Source organism: Eupeodes corollae, chromosome 2 (genome assembly GCF_945859685.1).
Source record: "Eupeodes corollae chromosome 2, idEupCoro1.1, whole genome shotgun sequence".
NCBI classification, from domain to species: Eukaryota; Metazoa; Arthropoda; class Insecta; order Diptera; family Syrphidae; genus Eupeodes; species Eupeodes corollae.
In genome coordinates, this window is record NC_079148.1 from 76215522 (window position 1) to 76240961 (window position 25440).

The following is a 25440-nucleotide window of genomic DNA, read 5'->3' on the forward strand; positions in this document are numbered from 1 at the left end:
ATTGTTGAAAAAATAAGAAACAAAACTGACAGATAAAAGATGAAGGAGAGACTTTTGTAAGACAAGAGACGAGAAGAGAATGTTGTTGATCTTGTATGGTGGTTATAGATATTATTGCTGGTCGACGCGACGATGAGGGAAATGAGATGAAAAAATAGGAAACTACGACAGTGACAAGGCTTTGGGGCTTGGGACTTGGTGCTTTGGGGATTACCCACACCCATAAGAATGTTTAAGGGAAGAAGACAGTGTTGTTATATTACATACACAAAACATATCAACAGCTTAGACGAAGACTTAAAAGATTTCAATTTAAAGACAAAGACTGACAGATCTTACTTTTAAGGCGTAAAATAAAACATTTCATGGTTCTATGAGAAGATTAACACGATTCAGAATTGTGGACGAAAACTAGCGTATTTCAAATTTCTAGGCGAAAACTGACATATCTCGAAATGATGAATAAATAGCTAGATTTTGTATTAAGGTAAATGAACCCGTACCCGTGGCATGATGGTTTGTGCGTTGGACTGTCATGCAAGGGGTCTTGGGTTCAATCCCTGCCTGTGCAACCTTAATTTAAAAAATTAATTTTCGCGGGTACTGCCTCTTGCGAGGAATTGACAAATCCTTCAAGAGTAATTATTGTCATTAAAAATTGCTTTCTCAAACTAGCCGTTCGGATTCGGCATAAAATTGTAGGTCCCCTCCATTCCTGACAACATAACTCGCACACAGGAATGGTTGAGAGTTGTAAGTCACTTGGCCCTGGTTCACAACGGACTGTTGCGCCACCCCATTTGATTTTGAAATGAAAATTTGTATAAATGTATGGTCGGTAAATTTAAGTTTGTTCCCTGTCTAACAAACAAAGCAGTATTTATTTGAAGGATTATAATGAGCCATTCAAATCTGGACCCTAAAGTATGTCCCTTTAAAAATTATAAAAATAACCCAGGCTAAGTTGAAACTTAAAAAAAATATCTCTTAACAATAAATTGTATATACAACTAGAAAAAAATTTAATTATTTTATTATCTTACTTAGTTTCGGGAAATTCTCATTAGTTATGTTTTATGAGTGATTACTTGACTCTATATGAAGTTTTGAGCAAACCTTGAATGTAATATTTTCATAGTTTTGAAAACTACATTTTAGAGTTAATTTTTGACGCTCATTTCGAATTGTAAAAGTCAATTTCAATTAGTTTTTCAAAATTATTATTTTTTTTTAAATATAATTCAAAAACTCGATAGAATTGTTTAGACAGCTGATTATTTTCGAAAATAAAACTTACTTTCAAGCCATTTGGCCTTTTTCTGTTGAAAACTGGTTTAATATAAATGGGTTAGTGTTTTTTTCAGATTTGTTTACGACAAATAAAATCCAACAACTGAATAAGTGTTTTTTTTTCAAATTTCCCAAGAATATCAAAATTAATAAGTATTTCAACTGAATATTGAAGAAAGGGATTGTAGATTTTAAAAACTATAACGTATTTCATAGAAAAAAATCTACTTCATAATTTAAGATATATATGTATGTACGTGTTTTTTCGGACCTCAAAAACCTAACGTAGTTTTGATTCGGGCTTGTATTAAGGTTGCCAAAACCTTTTGAGAAAATGCAATTTTATTGCCAGTAGGAAAACCTTGTCGACCAGTGTTATCGAAACAAGATATCTATATTTAATATTTACCATTTGAAGTTTTTCTTTTTTAGTTCAGTGCAGTGCTCGAACTGTCAAAAAAATAATTGTGTTTCATTTTGAGCTCTGATCATTCAGAGCTTCAAATTCGTGTTTCTTTTTTAGTTCTGAATATGTTCAGAGTGCGCTCTGTGAGTTTAAAATAAAATAACAGAGTAAACGGAGTAAAATGCTGATCACAAACAATTCGAGTATTCGACATTTAAAAGCCAGGAAATTAAAAAAATCATCGTCAAAACGATAAAAATGGCGGAGGAGTCTGGTCGCTTTAGTGCAGAAGGTAAGAAAGTATAGAAATCATGACAGTTTAGTTCAAGTTGTTTCATAATCAAATTAGAGAGCTCTGAACATATTCTGTTCGCTAAGACTCTGCCCAGTGCTCAGCTCTGAACTAAAAAATAAAAAATGCCAATTATTGAAAGTTGTATCATAATAGCATTATTTTGATTCTGTTCATCTGTCAAAATCAAAACAAAATGGTCTGATGACATCTTTGAATACACGAAACGATTTTAATTCGAAAGTCATGGTGTTTGTTCATTTTCCTGTTTTTAATGGCATAATCTTGGCAATCATTTTGAAGGTTTCAGAAAAAAGGGTGTATATAAGGTGAAAAAACAAGATGAAACGTCAAAATGAATCGCTTTAAATTAAGCCAATGTCAAAACCGTCCACAACTTAAATTTTTGTTCACAAATCATTCACTGGATTTTGTATTTAAGAACACCAAATCCTATCTTTAAAAGTTTAAATTTTGTGAACTGTGGAGTATAAAAATATAAGTATATAACAACGCTGGAGACATTGATGGTGGCGCAGCACTACTCGGCGACAAACGAGATGTTTTTAACGTGTTGGTGTTATTGCTGCTGGCTTTGAGTAAATAATAATGGAATACCGGTTTCTATAAGATCCGTCATTGTTGGCAACGTTTCACAATCACACTTGTTTTTTTTTTATTTTTTGATTAATATTTTTTTTTATTATTATTACGTACGTCAATACATACCTACATTATTATCTGTTTGTTTATTAATAAAAGTGATACATGCATAATACTAGTGTTAATATTGGTGTGTACATTGTATGTACGAGTATTTTCTTGTATTTGCATTTTATTTTATTTTTTTTACATTTTTCTTCTATTCTTTATTTTATTTGTGTTGATTTTTTTTCACTGGAAATTTTCTTAACTTTGCTGGGACTTGAGATATATGTTTAATTTACCAACTGAAAAAAAACTGCAATAACATTCATCTCATAGACTCAAGGTGGGAGCTCTGACAATAACCACACAGGGTGCCGATAATGATGATGATATGCATACAATGTGAAACAGGATGTTGCTATGATTATACACCTATAAAATCTGTAGAGGTTTATAATCCTATATTTTATATTTTTTTAGTAATTCGTAGAAGTATCTTAATTTTTATACAGTTGATAATATTTATAATACAATTATATTCATATAGTGTTAATGAATTTAATTGTAAATTAAAAGGTAGGTAACAAAAATCAAATCAATGCTATAAAGGTATAAACAATATAATAATGGAACAAGTTTAAATGGGAATGTTATTAATTTAAAAACGTTTATACCTATTGCTGTATGTATAATTAATTCAAGCTCAATAACACAATGGATGTCTGGTGACTGGATTTCCTATATTGAAATCAAGTATCTGTAGAAACATAAGTTATGAACACATGAGTTGAATATCTTGAATGTTCTATATACATAGGTGTGGTACCTGTTCGTTGGAAATGTATTATTTTAATACATTCGACCAAAAGTGTATGTTTTAATGTTTCGTTATAATAAATATGATGGCCTTAAATCGGGTATAAATTTATTATTGGCAACACCGTTTTTCGGGAACGTTCTCACAGATCGTGTATCCATAGATCTGTTTGTTTACTTTATGAAGATGATTATTTCAGATTTGTTTGTTCGCTTTTTTTGCAGTATTCCTTTTTAAATGTCAAAGGCCAAATTAAGTGAGGTTAGATCAAATTTAAGGATAATACAATTTTATAGTTGTATTTATTACAAAGGTAGTTTTTGTGTTTCCACTCTCTGTTTATAAGTTGACAGATACTTTCATTCGATAAAAAATTAACAAAACTTCTTTTTATTTTATGTCCCTTCATAATTCTGTCAAAAAAAATATTAAATTTCATTGCAAATAAAGTCTTCTATGCACCATTCCTTCCTACAATGCAAGTATAAATTCTACATGAAATAATTATGATTGAAGGTATGGCAAATGAAGTGTCATATATCAATATATATACCCATCCATAACATGCATTTTGTCTCTGCTGACTGGCAATTAACTATAATATTCTTGTCGCGTCATTTGAAACGTCCGTTGTCTCCGTCGCGTCGTCGTCATCGTGTCGTCTTGAAATGTCACAATGAGAGTACAGTAAAGTGTAATATATAGGATAGTGTAGGATAGATATCTTTTGTTCTATGTTGAGATGAACGCGTTTAGCGACAGGCTGTCGCCATAACAAAAGATAACAATGATCTGTGTGACATAGGTTCTATTACAATAATAATTATTATTTAAGAGACTTAAATTTCTATATCTCAGCAAAATAATTTTTTATTTTCCTACGTATACAAGTGCACTATATTTTGATTTTTTTTAAAACATTTTTGTTTATCTTTTTAAAGTTCCATTCACAAACTAAGAGACGTGATATACACGAGTTTTAAGATGATATACTTTTCTTATTGTCAAGCATAGTTAAAATTTCGCATAAAATCTGACAGATAAGAACTTGAAATTGAGTTGACAAGAATTTAAATTACATGTAATATAAAATATTAAACAAAGGTTTATAAAAAATACCAGTATGAAGCTTTGTGGATATAATCTTTAAGTAAAAACAATGCTTAGTTAATATGATGTTCCAGTAGATCTGTTCGTTTAGTTTTGATCATAATTAAATTGCTGAACACAATGGAGGCTCAAACTGAAGCTACAGCCTAATAGCTGTCAAACTATTAATTATGTACGCAAAGTATGCTTCAAGTCGAACTATTCACATTTAAATATCATTTCAATCTATTTTCAAACTTAATTCCAACGCAATAGACTAGATGAAGGTCGGCAATGCTGTTGACAACTCTGTTGATAATTTAACGAATCTGTCAAATTGTAAACTTTAATTCTTTAGTCACTAAGATTCATATAACTCTAGCCTGTTTAAACGACCAATATTACTCCAGGATTATAGAACAATCAATGACTTATAAATAAATTAATCTTTATTCATTATACGGGTCAACATTATAATTAAAAAATTAAATTTCACTAAAAACTTTTTATGAAATAGGTTTTTGTTTGAAATTTCCATACCTACAATACAGGTGATATTGTGTAACTAAAATTGTATTATTATTATATTATTTTCATTGAATTAATACGATCAACAACAATTATATTGGTCGGAGTTTTTGTAAAAAGTTTCCAAATATAACTATATTTTGATTTGCAATTTCCATTCCAAACTAACTCGTTCACTATAATAATTATACAAGCAATACATTTACATAATTATGTATATTTTTCTCATTGATATTAAACTCAAAGTATAAATTACAATATTTGTTGAAACAAAAAATACAATAACAAGAATTATTAAAGTTTGAGGTGCGATTACACTCTAAATATGCAAAAACCGCACATTTTCTGTCAACGTGAGTGTCAGTGATTGCACTCTACGACTCAATATTATACTTCAACCGCGTGAATAATGAGTTTTGTAGATATTTTCATTTTGTTTTTTTTTTTTAAATAGATTTCAAATGCAAAATATTCGAATTTCATCACACAAATGAATGATAGGGAGATAGACATGCATAAACAACGTATGTATAGAGTTGTACCCCTATATTAAATACATACTATGGCGTACCTATCTACCTAAAAATATTGTTTTGTATAAATGCATTAAACACGACATTTTGTATAGTTTAGTTTTGTGAATTGATAAGAAATAAAAACATTTTAAAATCATTCGAATAATCAATGAAATACCATGGTTTATCTGGAACGGAAGTCGAATGTATTAAACGTATACAGTTTTTTGTTTCTGTTGTTTTGTTTACTTTATGTTCGTTTTCTGTTTAATAATACTACAATATGAGGAGAGAAAGGAAAATCAATCGCATGAAATGTTTTTAAACTAATTGAAAACAATGTTGCAATTTAAGTGGAGTAATAACAATAGGCAATTATAATTTATAACTTTATAGGGGGCGCTGAACAAACCCAGAAAAATGTCAAAATTATAGCTGCGAATTTAACTTTGTCGCCATTATGGTCGGTAATGTGAATCTGTAATAAACTCAATAATATTTTATATTGATTCCTCTCCAGAGACAGGGATGTCCACTTGGGAAGGGAACTTGACAAATAAGGAGATATCTCTTCTCGTTTGTTTAAAATCTACAAACCCCTGACTTTAAAGAAATGTCGGTAACTATTTTTTAATTATTTCAACCTCCGTTGGCAGATTCTTTAAATTTTGTATTCTTGAGGGAATTTTAGTAAAAGTACTATTTTAAAAAATCCCATTTAACACAATGAGCACAGCAGAATGCTGAATTTAATCCTATTTATAACCAAATGTCAAAATTTAATCTTGTTAGACAATTTAACCAAGATTTTTTTTACATCTCGCACACGGTCTAAGTTGTCAAATATCAAAAGTAAGCTGAATTTAAATTTGAAATTCAATAATACCTTTGTTTTTCTTATTAAATCCACCACTGTGAAAAAAACAAGGCTTGCAAAATTGTTGCATTTATATAATAAAAATAAAACAGCAGCAAAACAGCTCGTGTGTTATGAAGCGCGCCGACATAACATAACTCAAGTTGCTCTGTGATGTGGTTATAAGAGAGGTGGAAGTAGGTATAAAATCTTACGCGAACGTGTGACGACAACACAACTAGCTGGAAAAAAACCAGCTTAAAACGAGAAGACTGTAGGAAAGTAAAAGGAAAAACCAATACAAAAATCCGTCTACCTTTGTAAGTAAAGTATCTATACGCTTGAAAAACCTGTATTTTACTTCCCACGCCAATGTATAGTAGATACATTTTATTTTTTCTTTACGTCGTTGCACGCGTCCCAAAAATCCAAATTCAGAGCTTTATAGCAAATTCATTGCTTAAGCAGCGAAACAGTAAACCAACCAGTAAATTTATAGGTAAGAAGGTACATATACACTATACATATCTATTTATTCTGTTGTCAAAGTCTCAATCTCAGTCTCAGTTTCTATTAGTTTCAAAGCCCACAACATTAGGACAGGACAGGACAGTTTTGCAAATTTGTTATTGCAACTTATCTTAGATAGATTTTAGTGTAGTATATGAACATAGGTATCTATAAAAGAAAGATTTATATGGAAGGTATTTGTTCGTATCTATAACAAATCGACAAGTAATTTGTCGTTTCTCACTAACTAAGTAAGCTCTGATGATTGGAGTTCATTATGAAATGAAGGGGCGGTTTGTTGTAAAAATAGTTACTTAGGCACTACTAATCCTAATAATAAGTGTGGGTAAAATTTTGACATTCAGAAATATCGTTAGTGCTGCCAGATCTTTGTTATTGCTAATACTATTCTATTTCCCATAAAATTTATTGCGTGCTATAATACAAAGCATAGATGAAAATGTTGTTTTTGCCGGATGTCGTAATAAAAGTTCCTTCTATATTTCCCCTTGGGACATCTGTTTTTTTTTTTGTTTTTCTTAAAATTATTATTTTGAAGATATCAGCATGAACTGCACGATATAAAAACAACAAAACAGGTCCTAAAAAAAACAACTACCTACCTTACAAAATAAAAATATGTATAGGTACCTATGTGTAGATACATTTCTGGTCGCAGGTAGAAGTTGAACAGGTAAGTCCCTAAAATGAGATATTTATCTTTTTGATTCAAAAGAAAAAGAAAATAACGAAGAACAAAAACAAGAAACCTTTCTCAAAAGTATATGTGTTTTGTACCTTCCTACCTAGCTATCTACCTTTAAATGCTAAGGGATTAGAAAAGAAAAACAAATTTCATTTCAACCGACCAAAGAAAGATAACGACGACAACAAGACGCGTAAAAGGTAGATATTTATGTACGTAGGTAGGTACCCGAAAAAATAATACGAAACAGGACCTTCTCAAAATAATATATTCTCAAAAGAACAACAAGAAAGACTCAAATTAAAAGGCCTATACATATGTGCAGTGCATGCAAAGGCTAACACACAGACATACATTTTTTATTATAGGTATATAAAATTGAAGATGAGACTACCTGTAGATGTCATGTCTTGAACCTGGACATCGTCTTCGTTCGTCGTTTGGTTGCCTAAGAAGAGGGAGTTTTATCTTCGAAAATGTTTTAAAAAAAAAACAACGAAGAACAGGTAAGAGAATAAAAATGAAATACAAAAATAAACAACAGCCAAACCATCAAAACCAGATTAAATCCAAAAAAAGGTGATATAAAAATTCAGTTTTTGTTTTTTTCTTCTACTTCCAAAAACCAGTTTATATAAATTTACTCCGATTGATGATGTTTTTTTATCCATCTTTAAAAGGTATCAAGTAATAAAAAACAAAAAAAAAAATTAAAAACTAAGTGTGTGTCGCATTAAATTTAGCTGGATCTTCAATTTTCAATTTGCTGAACATGCTTTTCCTTATATCTACATGTATTCATAATATTCCTTATATTGTTTTCTGATTCTATTCTACCTTTATGAACATTGAACATTATAAAGGTATTATTATTTTCATAAAAAAAAACGAAAAACAAATGAAATGTGAACAATTTGATTAAAAAAAATTATCAATTTTTTCAACGTGAGTTTCAGGTCGTTAAAAACCATTCAACGCGATATATTTAGTTTGAACGCACGGTACGTTTGTTTGTTTGTGAAGCTTTTGCTATGAAAAATAACAATTAACGGAAATTTTAACAAGTTTTAAGCTTAAAATAAGTTTCTTAAATAGATAGAACTACCTTACCATGTCATAAAGCTTGTTTATCCAAAGTTGTAAGTTTATTAGGTCTGTGAATGGAGTAATATATTGACATTTGTATGATATTCAATGTCATCATAGCTTTAAAAACACTTACAAAATCAATTGACATTTTAATAATTTTAGGTTTTGGCAAACTCATTTTGTTTCTTTTGAAACCGTTATTCCTAATTGGTTTTTATTTTAACTTCAACCTTTTATATTTTCAATTGCTGAATGGAGTCATCGAAAAAAAAATCACTTGTCGATCGTTTAGATTAGTGACATAATCATGGTTTGATTTTTAAACTTAATGAACTATAATTTTGTCTATTAACATATTTCTTAATTTTGTTCCTCAAACTTTACTTATTTCACAAGGCACACTCAAGGTTTTGTTTATTTTTTGGAAAACCAAAAGCTGCATGACATGTACTTTACGAGCGATATTTTTTAATAATGGGAAGAATTCAAGAACGTTGGTGCTCTTTTTTAAAAAATCAAATACCGTTCGACAGTTTTGGCATGTCACTGTCGAAAGGTACGTACTAAAAAATATAATAATTTCAATTGTTATTTTGTTTTAATGAAGTTTGAATCGATATATATGTCAACAAAATGATATCAGGCGGAAGTCAGCTATTGAAAATGGTAAGGTAGTTTTTGCGGATCGGTATTACAGTCCATAATATGAGGTACTCCCTAATCGAATTAGTTGCGGAAATGCAGATGTGGATTCATTGGAGATCGACACCCGGGGAATTAAATACAGTGGGTAAATCGTCATGATTAAGAATATCTTTTATGTATTTAGCCACTTCCTTTAAAACTGTTTTATCATCTAAAAATTATCGATTATCAAGAACATGAACAAAATCGCTCAAGTACCTTATTCTTCTTCATGGTAATGACCTTGTACAATAAGTCACTTAATATATGTACATATCTCTAGTGTATCTACTTCGTTAACAAAAGTTCTGTGAGATGATTCATGACTCATTCTTTTCCGCGTATACAAGTACCAAATGTTGTCTGTCTGTATATTATATACCATACACAATAATCATATCCCGGATTCTTATAGACGCCATCGCCAACACGTCAAATAGATTATTCATTTTCATGTTAATTCATTTAGCACAATTTGCATTTGCTGCTAATTTCCTTCCTTGAATATGTTATTTTTTCTTTAAATAAAAACGATAAACCTTAAGCCAGGTATGTATGGTATATATATGTAATACTAATGCACTATAAGCTGCTAAGAAAACAAATAAATTTCATGTTGATTTATGAGTCAAGATATTCTCACAAGAGTATGGTAATGTGTTTTTTTTTTAAAGATTCTTCTTCTTGTTTTTAAGTAAGTAGATAGAAATATATATTTATATTGGAAGAATAGCTTAACTTTGTCCGCAACATAGCCAGGTATTTGACATTGATCGTATTTAAATGAAAATCGCTTAGAAGAAGAAGAAGATTAAAAAAGAAAAACAATAATTTTATTGCGACATTAATAATTCAAGAATTCAAACAAGGTTTTCGAATAAGTATGTAGTTCCAATTACCTAAGTCGAAGACCAGTAATTTAGTAATATAATAAGTTATTGGTGCAATAGATTGTAACATTAATCAGCTATAAAATTGTACTTTTATTACCGACCCTTGATAAGTAGGTAAGGTAGTTAGATACTAGGAAAACTGCACGATGTAAAACGACAGTGAAACCCTGAAGCACTGATATATTGTACAACATCGATTTTACACTCTGATATTTTGGTGTATAAGGTAGGTAGGTAGATTATGAACCGGAAATATCTACTAAAGTATGTTCCCAAGTTTTTAACTCGCGAAAAATCACATACGCTTATTCTCCCTCCGGAAAAGTGTAATAAAATCATAATACTTTTTTTTCTTGTTTACCAGACTTAACCTAGTCTCTGTTAATAATAATAATTTATCATGAGAGTAAATTTAACTCACAACAGTGTTGTATACCGACATTATTATCAGTATCACACAAAGACTGTTTTAATAACAACCATAAAGTATAAGAAAATATACATCACACTATAAAGTAAGTGGGTATATGAAGAGTTCATACAAAGAAAGTTTTGATTAATAGAAAATTTTATCTGCCAAGTTAATGTTCTTTGTTTGCGAGATAACACTTATCAATTTTAGCTCATATATTATTTCTATAATCTTGGAAGTATTTTTGTTTTTTTCTGTTGTTTATTATAAACGCCTGGTTATACTGTAGTTTTATAAAATGGCTTATCATCTTTACCAAACAAAATACTCCACATGTCAAGAGATTTAATTTATTTTTTTTATTCAGGATAAAAGAAAGAGAAAACTTAAAAAAACAACATAATATCCCAAATCCGAACGTTTTTAGTGAGAAAAACAATTTCTTTTTTAAAGATTTTCAAACCAAATAAAAGACAATGCATTTTTAAGAACAAAAAACTAAACTAAACACACAGGGTTTGATCCAAATGTGTGATTTTCAAGTGGACTGAAACGGCTATAAAATAAACAAAATCCCATTATGGCAACGATATTTAACACACGTGTTAGCCATATGGTTGCCAGAAACGGTAGTGCGTTTCAATGATGCATTCTATCTATGCAAAAACACAAAAAAAAACAAAAACTGATTGATATTATTTACCATGTGTTGGCCTGGCCTGGCCATGGTAATTCGAAACGAAAAGCAGTGTGTGACTTACTACTACTGGGTGATGGCTACATGCATATAATAACAGTGGCGGCGAGGCACACGGGATGGGACAAGACGCTAAAGTATGGTCATTGATACTTCTTAAGTCAAAAGTATAATTTAAAAACAAGACAAAAAAAACGTCTTGGGCAAGTTTGATTAGCACTTTGATTATGCGGTAACCAAACATTTCGTTTTTTTTTGTTGTATAAATCGACCTGGCCTAGACCTTAAAATTTATTTAATGTATTTAAATGAATCTATAATTTTGAAGAAGTTCATGAATTTTAAATTAGAAGATACTAATTTGAATACTCAAAATAAAAAAAAACGTTTACTCATATAATTTATTTGATAATTCAATGTATACGTAAATCGATGACGCGATGGTGGTGCGAGTGCGTGTTGATAGGAGAAGAAGGAGTAATGTTAAATTCACATGGACCATTTATTTCCGTTTGTCTAGAATATTCGATTATCAATATGTAAGTTTTACTCTCATCGTTGAATTTGGTGAGTATAGTGGGATTTTAATATTTATTCCAAATTCTTCGGTTTCATCTAAACTCACAAGTGGCTGTTATTTTGTGATTCCATGTCTCACTAAATGGAAATATAGCCAAAACTAAAATTCCCTTCAAAGCGCATTTTGTGCGTAAGTGTGTTTATAGCTTTATACACACGTGAAGTCGGAAAATTTCAATACCAATGTTGTTTAAATAACTATCTAAGGTTTTTCAAAATAATTTCGTTTTACTTTTAGAGTACAACTTTACTCCCTTGGCCCCTAAGCCACATTAGTTAGAATGAATTATCAAAGAGAACAAACAAATTACAAAACGATCTGCGAACAGGTTGTTTATTGTGCGGGGTTTTTAAATGCTAAAATTTATAACTTACCTAGGCGGATTTAAAAAAAACCAGTTCTATCGATCCGGTATAAGCATATATTTAGGAAAACAGTGATTTGAATCGAAGAGGAATAAATATGGCCTTATTTTTATGACCAGTATTTGCCAATAACAATTAAAAACAAAAAAAAAAAACAAACAAGTCCCATCAGCCAAGGAAGGATTATAAATTTTAAATATGTATAAAAACTATAACAACTTTACGGACGACATTGCAAATCTTCGTCATCACCATATCGTCTCGCGCGTCATATGATGTGATCGTGTTATGAAAACGAGAAAGTTCCAAACAGAAATGGTGGCGTCGCTCCTCGTTCGTCAGCGATAGGGAAGGTAGTAAAAGGTGAGATGTTTTTGTTGTTATTTTGCCCGAGGCACGGTCGTGTATTACTATAACAAGTAGGTACGTACCATCAATTAAAGATTGTGTAATAATAAAAATGAAATGCTTATGGCACCTTAAGTTGCAACAAAGATATCTTTCTTTTTCCATTTTTGTTTGTATCATTTTTGATGTAATTGTTGGTAGGTTGATGGTACCTATACTCCCTCAAAAAAATAAAAAAAATAAAAATACAAACGAAATAAAACACTAATTATCTAACAACAAGGCACATTAATTGTACACTAACATTAGTTTGCACAAAATTACTCAATATTTATGATTCGCTTGAGCAAATGAGCCATCTATATGAGACAAGGTAACATTTTTATTTAATGCCTAAATTAAATTTGTTTTATTAATTGTTTCTTTATGATGACATAAGATAACGAAAAAAAGTATTTGGTTTTGTACTCGAGTACATCACTCATGTCATGTGATGGAACAAATTTAGTTGCAAGTTAAGCAAATCCTTACCTACTTTTGCATTTTATACAACCGAACCGTCAAATATGACAGTTGTTAAAATGTACCAAATTCATACACAAAGAAACAAAGCTTTAAACATACCACGTGTAAGCTGCAGTTAAATTGCAGGACGCTGGGATATTTCGTTCTGTGTAGGTGGAATTTTTTACTTTGCCTTGAAGATTCCTGATGTTTCAAGGGAGACAAACGAACATAAACATCGACATTGAAGTTTATTTCAAACGGTTTTATTTCGCTACCCCTCGTAGGCATATAATTCACTATCACTAAATATTTCTTACACTTTCACCAATCCACGACTAGTGTTGCGTGTAGACAAAATGTGTTAAGTTATTATGAGAGGTACTACCAGTTGCAGTTGCATTGTGGGACTCACTGTATATAAAACAGTGTCGTCACATAACACTGCATTACCACCGCCATCACCATCGCCATTACGGCATTACCACAGCACATCACACCGACACACCACACCACCGACCGCCATGATAGTTTGTTTGGTGAGTGTTTCCTGCTGCAGCACAATTGGATATTTCAAAACTTCCTCTTCCTTTCATCCAGCGAAAGATGAATAAAAAAAAGGAAAAAATAATATGATCGTATACAATGTATAATTTATATAGTAACGTATGTGAAAACTGTTGTGGCGAGGCGATAATAAAATGCAAAGACAGACATAATAATATTAATACAAAAAAAATATGTATATTGTATCTTGTTGTTGCAACCTTTAGAGGTCATTACGTCAATTGGCATTTTTTGCTTTTAATCCGGGTTCTCTAGCAAACCAATAATAAATTTAAAAAAAACATACCAACATATTGTTATTTTTGTAGATATGTATGTACATAAATATTTTTGAATTAATCTTAAATATTGATACATTGAAATGTCGGTTTAATAAGCGCGGTTGTTTGCCTCATACTTCGTTTATAATAACATACCTATATTGTAGATTTGTTATATTTCTTTTTATATAGATTTCAAAGCTGCTGGCACTCTGAAGTCAGCTAATCAGCGTGATGCTGATAAATTTTGTTTCATTTGCACTTGTGCGGCTGGGGCCTGTGAGCTGATGCTGTTTCTTTTTTTTTTTTTCTTAAGCTGTTCTTTAATTTAAATATTTACATGAAATTATTTCATATTTATAAAACAGCGTAATATATTGAATAGACTGTTAATTAAGAATATATATTTTTTTTATCGCTCTGACTAATTAAAATTAATAAAAAAAAAATATTTAAAAAAATTTAATTGAAGATTTAATCGAAAGTTAAGGCCAACGGCTTTGTTTTAAGGCATTTAACTCTGTAGATTACATACTATACAACAGGGACCAACAAAGTTATCAATTATTTTGAATTCAAGATTCGATATCAAAGTAGGTTGGTACTTCGTTTATTTAAAATTAATAGTGTTTGCAAACTTAGATAATATTGATGCTGATTAATGTGAGCTAGCGGTAGATACTTAGAGATATCATCACAAAAACCAAAATAGGTACAAATTCAATTTATTTTTGATGTGGAAAGTAGTTATGTTACTAAGGCCTTATTTTTAAGTTAGAGTGCTTTAAGAAGCTAACAATACTTAAAGGCCTTAAGCATCACATTTAATTTAGTATGAAAAAGTTGAAATCATTTTAAAATTGACATTCATCTTATTTCAAACAATTTGACAGATTTATTTCTTTTGTAAAAAAATGTACATATAATACTCAAAAATAAATAAGTGTCCACTTCATAATGAAAAAACGATAGAATCGTTAATTCTTGAATTTATACAACAATGACATTTATGTCTATTAATTTTGACAGACAATTGTTCTGACAGATACCATAACTAAAGACGGTTGAGTTGGATTTGGGGAGTATCTTGCTGTCAGTGATTAAGTTCTTTTATAAACTATTGTATCTTTAACTGTTTTGTTCTGGTTACTGTTAACTTAGGTGGTCACTTGACATTTAGTTAATTTCCTCAAACCCTTACCTTACATAACTTTTGTGTTATCAATTAATGAAATCAAACTATCAACACTATAAACCGAAAGAATAGTAATAATTTAAATCATGAATTAATGTGCTAGTGGGGTAAACACAGAACAACTATTCAAATTATTTCAATATACTTGACTTGCTAATTAAACAATAACAATGCAAACAAAAATAAAAAACTACCTATCTCAAACGAGTTTGTATTTTCTTAGTATTTTACAAGCAACTTTAACTACCTAACCTAACCTACCGATTATTTATTCTAGGTAAATGAAAACCGACACGGATGTTAAATCTATCAACATTAATTAAACTCGTCTTAGGAATAGAATAGAATTATATTTATAGGAATAACTTTAAGGCTATATGTTATTTCTAGTTTGGGGTAAAAATTTTCCTGTGAAATTTTAAGAAAAGTTTATGATGCAAATAAAATTAATTTTGCGTGTTGTTTTATTTAATCATTTTTTTTTATTATTAATGAAGTTATAATTTTAATAATTTAATTTGGTTATTCCCATGCGATGATGATGATGAAGAATATTTTTGTTTTATTGCTTATGATGAGATTGGAAAAGTCCTTAAGACGTGTTTAAATCTTTGTTATTTTATAAAACATCTCCCAAAGAACATAGGTCTTTTATCAGGTAAATAAATTTCAAAGACTGAAAACCTTTGTTAAAATATTTAGCACAAGAAAAATAACTGGTAAGGTTATAAAACTGTAAAATTCTTCTAAATAATGAAGAAAATTACAAACCAATACACTGAATAACTATAATAAAATAATAAAGTCAACTTCAAGAAATTTTAGATCTCATGACCTCTGATTTTGTATAAATTTAAACATCCATACAAATAAAGTCGGTGTTGTGCTTCTACGTAAAGGTCCAGGCAGACTAGTTTATTGATTGAAAAAAGTCTTCAGCAAATTAAAACTTTGCTATATTAATATTAAAAAAAACAAATCTAAAAAACTATGATATTTTTAACTTGTCGAAAAATGTTTTGAATTGAAAGATTCCTAGATTTAAAAGGTGTTCAAAAATGTATATGCTGCACATTTATTCATTCATAAGAGAGATGGAAGTTATCAAAAACTAAAATTGGTTAAAATTGATGGTATTAAATAAATAAATGTCAATAAAATTATATGAATGTAATAGTCTAGTTAAAAGTTGCTTATTTTACTATATTTTCCAAAACTTTTTTTCCCAATCAATCAATGTCAACTTTATTTATTTCAACATGTTTTTTTTACAACTTTAAACTTCAGAGTCAGAGTGCATTACATTATTATTATAACAATGCTGCAAAACGAGAACAGGAAGTTGATAACAACTATTTATATTTAACACTATAAATAACAATAACAATTTATTGTACTGATTCATGCCATCATAATATAATTTATATAGTCTACTTTGTTCATTAGAAAGAGAACAATATATGTATTCATATGAACCTACTATGATACTGATATAAAATAAAATCGAAAGTATAATGAAAAACGAAAGAAATGCGTTAAAGTGCGGTAATGCTCAATTAAGCTTTAGAGATATTAAGTGGTTAGTTGTTTTTTTTTTTAAGAAGGAAAATGAACCAACAATAACAACGATACAAAACTTGACTTTATCCAAATTTGGAGTTCATGTCGTAATTATTTATATACGTAGCGTAGGTTATTTGGTACCTACCTACGTAAGCAGGAACTTTCGATTTTTAATTTTAGTTCTATGACCAAGACGAAGTACATTAAAATAACAAATGACATGGTTGGTGCCTTTGTGTGACTCAGCTGATCTATTATAATTTTACTTCGAATAAATTAAGTAACTAAATAGGTTTTATGACACCTTTCAGTAGGTAAGTTAGGTACAAATTTCAATTCAAAATAAAATCGGTCAAAATTTAGTAAAAGGTTAAAAATTTAATTTAGTTTAGAACCAAATTTTCTAAAACCTAATTTATAAGGTGTGTTCCATGCGTTTAAAGTTTCCTAAAAGTAACTATGCAAGTGAAAAAGTTATGACAAGGACCCCAAATTTATTATGTATGTGGTTTTATTTTCTTTATCTTTTCAATTTTTTTCTCACCATTTTTGCTACAAAGTTCTTGTAAAGGTTTGCAAGAATAACAGATTGAACTTTTGACCAAATTTTGTCTGTTTTTTTTTTTTTAATAAAATATATTGATATATTAGAAAACTATTTGTCCTTTACTTTTCCTTTTTTTCAGTTAAGTCTTAAAAATCTAGATTGTATTCTAAAGTTAGATAACTCTCCAATGCCCAAAAAATGACTATAACTTAGATCTGTAGAAGTTATTGCAACCGGTTCGATTTGTCGAATTGAAAATTTTGACATTTCTCGCCGTTTCAATGGGCGCATTCACAAAGCTAGTGACTACGTAGTCAAAATTCAGCTAGCTTTGTGAACGCAAAATTGCACTCAATTCGGAACTGTCATATTAATAACAAATACAAATATATAAAATAAGAAACATTTGTATGTTTCAGAACTTAAAATAGTTTTTTTTTTTCTTTTTTAATTCAGTAAAACCAAATAGAAGATATAATATTATTGATTTACGAGTATATTTGTATTTAAATACCGAAAGATTCATTTCATTTTGAATTCTTGTGTCCTTACCGAGCAGCTGATTATGAAACGTCAAAATCAGTAACTTTGTAGCCGAAATTCTTACACTATGTCGGAGAGGAAATTTCAACTACTTTTGTAGTTAGATTTAGCCAATCAGAATCCCTTGGCTACGTAGCCACTAGCTTTGTGAATGCGAGACCAATGTCTTCAGAATCTAAATCAAAGATTTAGGGAGTTGGGATATCATTTGTCATCGTTCATATCTCAAGAACCAGTAAAGATATCGACTTTAAATAAATTGTGTTAGGGATACAGGGGTGGAATCGGCTAAGGTGATTTTTGACTATCAATTTTTTGATAGTCAAATTGACTATCATTTTCATTCCGTCTGTGTAAGATGATTCAACTCAATTCAATTCGATTGAACAATTTCAGATTCAAATTGTCAAAATTCGTTGTTGCCTTGGTGAAATTTTAAATTGATTCCTATAAAATATCTAAATAAAAGTTTCAAATTGGCTGATTTTGAATAAAATTCTTACTTTTCTTGCTCTTTTACGAATGTCGTAAGCTTTTTCGGTCGCAGAAATATGTTTTATTAAAGAAACAAAGTGAACTAAGAAAATTTTATAGTCGTTTTTGTAAGCGTCTGGTAGCTCTATTCGGAATAAACAAATTTGTTTGAAAACGACTATCACATTTTTTTGTGATAGCTTTTTAGGTATCAATTTGACTATCACCTTATGTAGATCAAATTCGATCATTTTGAATGTCATTTATCAACAATCACTTTAGCCGATTCCACCCCAGATAACAAAACTAAACAATGCAGAAAGGCCTTTCAAAAGTTTGAGTGAATGATAGCAATTAAAAAAAAAAAAAAACAAGTTGAACCAAAATATCTCACAAACCAATAACGTTAGTGACTTTAGTTACACGTGATACTAAGCTAAATAGCATAATTTTGGAAAACAATCAATCAACGGCTTTCTTGAACATCAAAAAAACTTTAAATAAAAATTATTTATGAGCTCGAATATTTTGCGTTTTTTTACGTCTGCAATATTTTGAGAAAAATGAAGCAACGGTTTTTTTTCTTACAAAAAATAAGAAACTTAAAAACACATTCATAAAAGCTGTTAAAAATTCATCAAAACGTCACAATCGACAGACGTAACTTTGAGGTAGTCAAGGACTTCGTCTACCTAGGCTCCGCTGTAAACGCAGAAAACAACACCAGCGCTGAGATCAAACACAGAATAACTCTTGCTAACCGCTGTTTCTTTGGACTAAGAAAGCAATTGAGTGGTAAAGTCCTCTCTCGAGGGACCAAAGTGTTGCTATATAAGACCCTTATCATCCCCGTCCTGCTATACGATGCAGAAGCATGGACCATGACAAAAGCGGATGAAAGCACCTTGGGTCGCTTCGAGAGAAAAGATCTTCGTGTGATCTACGGAGCGCATGGAAACCAATGCTCCGGCCCGGAAAGTCTTCGAATCCGCACCCACAGGACAGCGCAGTAGAGGAAGACCGCGGATCAGGTGGCGCGCACAAGTGGAAGGTGACTTCACCCAACTTGGAGCGCTAAACTGGAGACATCTAGCTAGGGACCGAGCTAGATGGAGAAGTTTGTTGGGTGAGGCCCTAGTTCACACAGGACTGTAGCTCCACCTTAAGTAAGTAAGTAAAGTAAGTTAAAAATTCATATTTTCGACTCGAAAATCTTGTGAAAAATTAAACGTATTGCCTTGAAATTAATTCCATCTTAAAAATAATATTTTTTTTAACATTCAGCAAAATTTGAATACAAATCCAATAGTCAGTTATTTTTCTATACAAGTTAAAATATAATGATTCATATGAAAATCAAACCTAGAGCGACTAAAAGCTTTAAATATTTCAAGCTTAAAGATTTAAACAATTTAGTTAAACTTAAATGCATTGAAAGAAAGGTGAAAAATTTAATGGTTCAATATTCAGTTCAATTTTTTTAATAGTAATAGAAATTGTCATAGAGAAGCCTTAGTTTCTATTAATAAATAAATTGTGTGGCACAACAGTCCGTTAAGAACTAGAGCCTAGTGACTTACAGCTCTCAACCATTCCTGTGTGCGAGTACTGTTGTCAGGGATACAGGAGACCTACAGTTTTAAGCCGAATCCGAACGAACCAAACACTCAAAAGAAAAAAAAATAGGCCTAGTTTTAAGGTTTCTTAATGGAGAGTGATACGAATAAAGTTGTTGACAAAATTAAGAAAAAAGACTAAGTTTATATTTTAACAAAACTTTAAGAGTTTTTGATTCAATAGTGTTGTATTCAAAGGATCCATAATCCAATATTGTAGATATATTTATACCTATATTGTTAAATGCATTACAAAATATACAAGGGTTGCTTATGATGGATAAACCCATGACAAAACTAGCCCTAAGTATGAATAAAAATCTCTGAAAATGTAATTCCACGTGTAGGGAGATTTTCAAAGAAATTAAAAGTAAACCTATTATCTTCATCAAAGCAACTAATTTCCTCGTGTGAAAAGGGGACTTCATCGACTTTAAGAATTTGAGTTTTTTCTTTTTGAATATGTTCTGAAGTCTATTGACCCTTCAAAGTATTTGTCTTCCTCAAGAATTCATTATGGTCACGGTAAGTACATAAATTATGTAGGTACCCTTTGTAAAAAATTTGTATTCAAGCCCTTGAATATGAGTTAATTACAAAATTATTACACTTGTGACAGATTCAACTTAGTACCTACATTAATATCTATATTTAATTTTTCCCATCTTTTCAAACCTATACCTACTATATAGGTACAATGTGCACATTATTATGCCTAGGTACTTTAAAAAAAAAAAAAAACCTGCACTACGCCAAGAGTCATGCCATTTTTGTTTAACTCGTACTAAAACTACATTACCTACAAAGAAGGCAAAGTGGAGAACTCCAATAACCCCACAAAGTACAAAACAAAATTTATTATTTTATACATTGCACTGTTCTCTGTTCGGTTGTTCTTCCCGAAGCCCGAGCCCGAGCCCCTGTTGTGTAGTGTTTTTTTTTTGTTTTTTTGTGTGTTGTTATTCTCCTCACCCTCCTGTTGCACTCACTCACTATTCATATTCACTAACTAAATAACTACACTACAGTGTGGTGATGGTGAATCTTGATTTTGTTTATTTTCCCGCCAAATATGTTATTATGCATGCATATTTCGTATAAAAGCAATGAACAAAAAGAAAAAAAAATATATTATATTAAAATATATGTAAGTACCTATACATTATAATCAAGAATAATAAAATGCGAATCACACGCAATCAGAAGCACTGACTAGATATTATAATAATTATTATTATTAAAAGGGGAAAGAGTAATAAATATAAAAATAAATAAATTATAGAATAAAGAACATACCTTTAGTAGAAATTCACCACATTCGTGATAAATAGATGCGTTGTTGTGCATAATTGCTGCAGACATTTTAAATTTTTCTACCGCGATCGGTTTTTGTTCTTGGTGTTTGGTCAAAAAGCTGCTGGCGCTGCTGAATCAGAGTTTTTTGTTGTTGTTGAAAATGATCTTTAGTTGCTCCAGAAGTTAACTCCTTCTATTTCGTGAGTGATCTGTGATATGGGGGGGACCCACGTTTTTTGTTGCTGACTAAAAACTTGGAAATTTCCGAATTACGTTTTTCTATTGCCTTTGTTTTAATTTTATTTTTTATTTTTTGTAAACTTTTGTTTAAATTTTTATTGATAGGGTTGTGGCCTCGAGTTATGTAGGTATATTCACTTTTGCTTACAATTTTCTTTATTTAGTTTCCTGATTTTTGACGTCTTTACGTAGGTATATGTTTCTTTCTTTTTGTTGCTTTTGTGCGCTTGCTTGTCAGAGAGTGTAATTTCGTTGTTGTTTTTTAAAGACGTGTACTCATACTATATTGCATTTATTTAAAAATTTAAAAAAAATATCGTGTAACTAGACATAAATTAAAATAAATTAAAAAAAAGGCAACGCGTGTGGGTATATATGTATATATTTTTTTTTATTGTTTAGCTTTTAGTGAGTATGTATGTAAGTTGTTATAGCGGCAGCAAGATTGGCCAACAAGATCAAACACTATTTTTGTGGAGCGAGAACACAGCTTTTGAGCTCGAACTCGAACGATTGATCTCCAGCTACGACGGAACGAATGACTACTACGCTACGACGACTTCAACTACGACGACGACGATGGAAGAAAAGACTGCGACGACAACGATGGATTCCGATGCCGATGCCGAATGCCGATCCTTTGTGGTGGCTCGCTATGGATAATTTCGAGAGATTGTGGATTGTGGTGGCTGAGGCTTGTTGCTCTTTGTGCTGCAGTTTTTCGTTGTTTTCTTGTTGTTTTTGTTGCTGTTTGCTTGACGACTACGACTACGACTACGACTTCGACTTTGACTTCGACGACGTAGATGTTGGCGTTAGTGGTTGACTTGTTGGTGTTTCTGAATCTTCTAGGCGATCGGTCTGTTGTATTTTTCCACCGATTGGTTAATAATTTTGTTTTTTTAAATTATTTAACTCCAGACACTTTGTTTTGTTTTATAATAAATTATATAGATTATATTAAATATTTAATTTTATTTATTTTTTTGAGATCTTATTTTAAGTTGTAATTTAGTATGAAGTCTAAGGATTATTTTGTATATCACTTGGTTTTATTTGGCAGTAAAAAAAAACTATTTTTTTGTTAACACTTTTTTTCTTCTTTTTTTTTAGTCAAAGGGGAAACCTTTGTTTTTTATTTTCTTTTTGATTTATATTTTTTGTGATTTATTTTTTGTTTTGTTGTTAAAATTTCGCACCAAACAAATTTTTAAAGTTAAAATATATATTTCGTTTTTCGAATATATATTTTTTCTTTTTTTTTCCAAATATATTTTTCCCAACTCGTCAAAAAATATTGTTAAATTTAAATAAAATTATAAAAATAAGAAAACAAAAATGTATTTAATCACATTGACTTCTTTTCTTTCTATCTGCACTGTGTGGTGGTAAGTAACCTCGCGTGCATTTCCAGCGCCGCTCGTTTTCTAACTAAATGATCGTTCGGTCGCATTCGAAACTTGTTCGGTGTTGTTTGGCAGTTTTTCTTTGTGCTTCGTTTTCGTCTTTCTGGTTTTTTTTTGAATGTGTTTTATTTTAATTCTCTTTTTTTTTCTTTAATTTTTGTTGTTTGTTAATTTTTGTTGAATTTGCTTTGAGGTTGTTTTCGTGGTGGTTGAGAGTATTTTACTGATTTTTTCCTTATTGTCATGTAATTACAAAAAAAATTGTATAATGACGTGTGTAGTTGTATAGTGCTGTATAACAAAGTGTCAGGCTTGCCAGATTAAGATTTTTATTGGAAATTGGGCAATCTGGTTTTTTTTTTTCAAATCACCAACAGAAAAGTAAGAATGACAGCTTTTTAGTAGCCCAAATCTAATCTTGGGCGACATTTTTATATTTACCTTTTCGCATAATAATAAAATTACGTCAGCAACGCTATGGTGGAAGGACATTTTTACATTTTTCTTCCAAAAATAAAATCTATAAATCTATAAACTAAAGCATATTTTTAAGGATAAAACCAATTTGCAATAAAGTACTCACTAAGGATTATAATTTAGCCAAACAATGGGGGAGAGTACGATAACTTTGGCGACAAAGTTTGATGACGGATTTGTATAGAACAGTTAAAAACAAGCATTTTTTTATTACGGGAGGGGGGGGGGTCTATCTCCCCCCGTTTAGGTGGTAGGGGCAATAAAAAAAATATGTACATTAAATGGAAAACAATAATTAAAAAATAAAGGTAATACTTACAATTAAGTATTATAACTTTTTTTAAAGCCAACATTTTTGTCTATTAGCTTGTTTTTAAATCAAGTCAAAACTATGCATAGTTTTTGAAAAAAATAGTTTTAAAGTCAAAATTTGTGCAAAAAAGTAAAAAAAAAAGGGTTAAAGTGTAATTTTTCAATACTTTAAGATTAAAAGCACCACTATTTTTATTTCAGAATTTATTGCTCTTATTTGTTTTTGATCAAAAACTGAAAATTAGATGATTTTATATCTTTTTTTTTTGAGAAAATTGAAAATTACCAAAACAAAATATTTCAATTAAATTACTTTTTCTTTGCTTAAGTATTAACGCAGGCTTATTTTGATAGTAATAATCGACTAAGGATTAAGATATATTCATTTTGCACGCACTCCAACTTGCACCCACCCCAAATCCTATATTGTAGCCAAGAAGGGGGTTGCAGATCCCACTGTTGCATACTACCAAACCTAAAATTGTTACCATCAAAATAAGACCAGTCAAGAAAAAAAAAGAATTAAATTAAAATTGTAGTTGTGGTTATTTTCATTTTTCTCAAAAACTGAAAGACATAAAATCGTCTAGTTTTCAGTTTTTGATCAAAAACAAATAAGAGCAATAAATTATAAAATAAAAACAGTGGTGCTTAATCTTAAAGTATTGAAAAATTACACTTTAACCCTTTTTTTAAACTTTTTTTTGCACAAATTTTGACTTTAAAACTATTTTTTTCAAAAACTATGCATAGTTTTGACTTGATTTAAAAACAAGCTAATAGACAAAAATGTTGGCTTTAAAAAAGTTAGAATACTTAATTGTATGTATTACCGTTATTTTTTAATTATTTTTTTTCCATTTAATGTACATATTTTTTAAATTGCCCCTATCGCCTAAACGTGGGATATAGACCCCCCTCTCATAGTAAAAAATGCTTGTATTAAGACTCTCTACCAAAAACCGTTATTATATCTTGTAGCCAAAGTTATCGTACTCGTGCCAAACAATGCATCAATTTGATTAACAAAACGACCACCAGGGTGAAAAATACGATAAACCCGTTAAATGTGTTATTATTGAACCGTCATATGTGTTTATGATATTTTCTGTTGTTGTTTAATGAAAAATAAATTCTAATTGAATTTACCAGATTTGTTTGTATTGAAATTGGTCTGCTTTTTCCGTTGTGAATTTGGGATTCAAATATTATAAAATATGATTATTGAAATAGTTCAGGATATGGCAACCCTGCAAAGTATAGTATATCGCCGATCAATTGGGGTGTTGGTGTGAGTTTAGTGTATTGTGTAAGTGTATGTGTTAGTGTTGGAGGTGGACGATCGGCACAGGCAAACACGATGACGATGAAGATGAGGATGGTGAATTGGTGGTTCTGGTTAGCGTTGCCACGATAAGGATAATAACTTTTTTTTATTTTTTACATAAAGGATGTGGACATTTTTGATTAAAATAAGTGCCTGTCTTTTTGAATATAAATGTAATGTTAAGTACAGAAAGAAAATTCAATCAAGATGTCTTACTAATGTTTTGATGTGAGACCAAAGTGTGCTTAGAATATAACACTTAAGCATTTCTGTAATAATGTTCCAGGGGCCCTACTATGTAACTCGATTTTAATTTTGATTCTATTCGAAACTCATTTCCAATTCTAGAATCGGATGCCGGTTATACCAACTTGTTTTCAAAACAATT

The 25440-nt window shown here is 30.2% G+C and overlaps 1 protein-coding gene across 1 annotated transcript in view; it reads right to left on the reverse strand.

Annotated features, from left to right (window-relative positions):
* LOC129948227 (protein TIS11) overlaps positions 1-22971 on the reverse strand; it is a 35998-nt gene extending 13027 nt beyond the window's left edge. Inside the window, exon 1 of the mRNA XM_056059142.1 lies at positions 21291-22971. Within this exon, the coding sequence (XP_055915117.1) occupies positions 21291-21356 (66 nt within the window). The 5' untranslated portion in view covers positions 21357-22971. The remainder of the gene's footprint in view (positions 1-21290) is intronic.
* Between the last annotated feature and the right edge of the window lie 2469 nt (positions 22972-25440).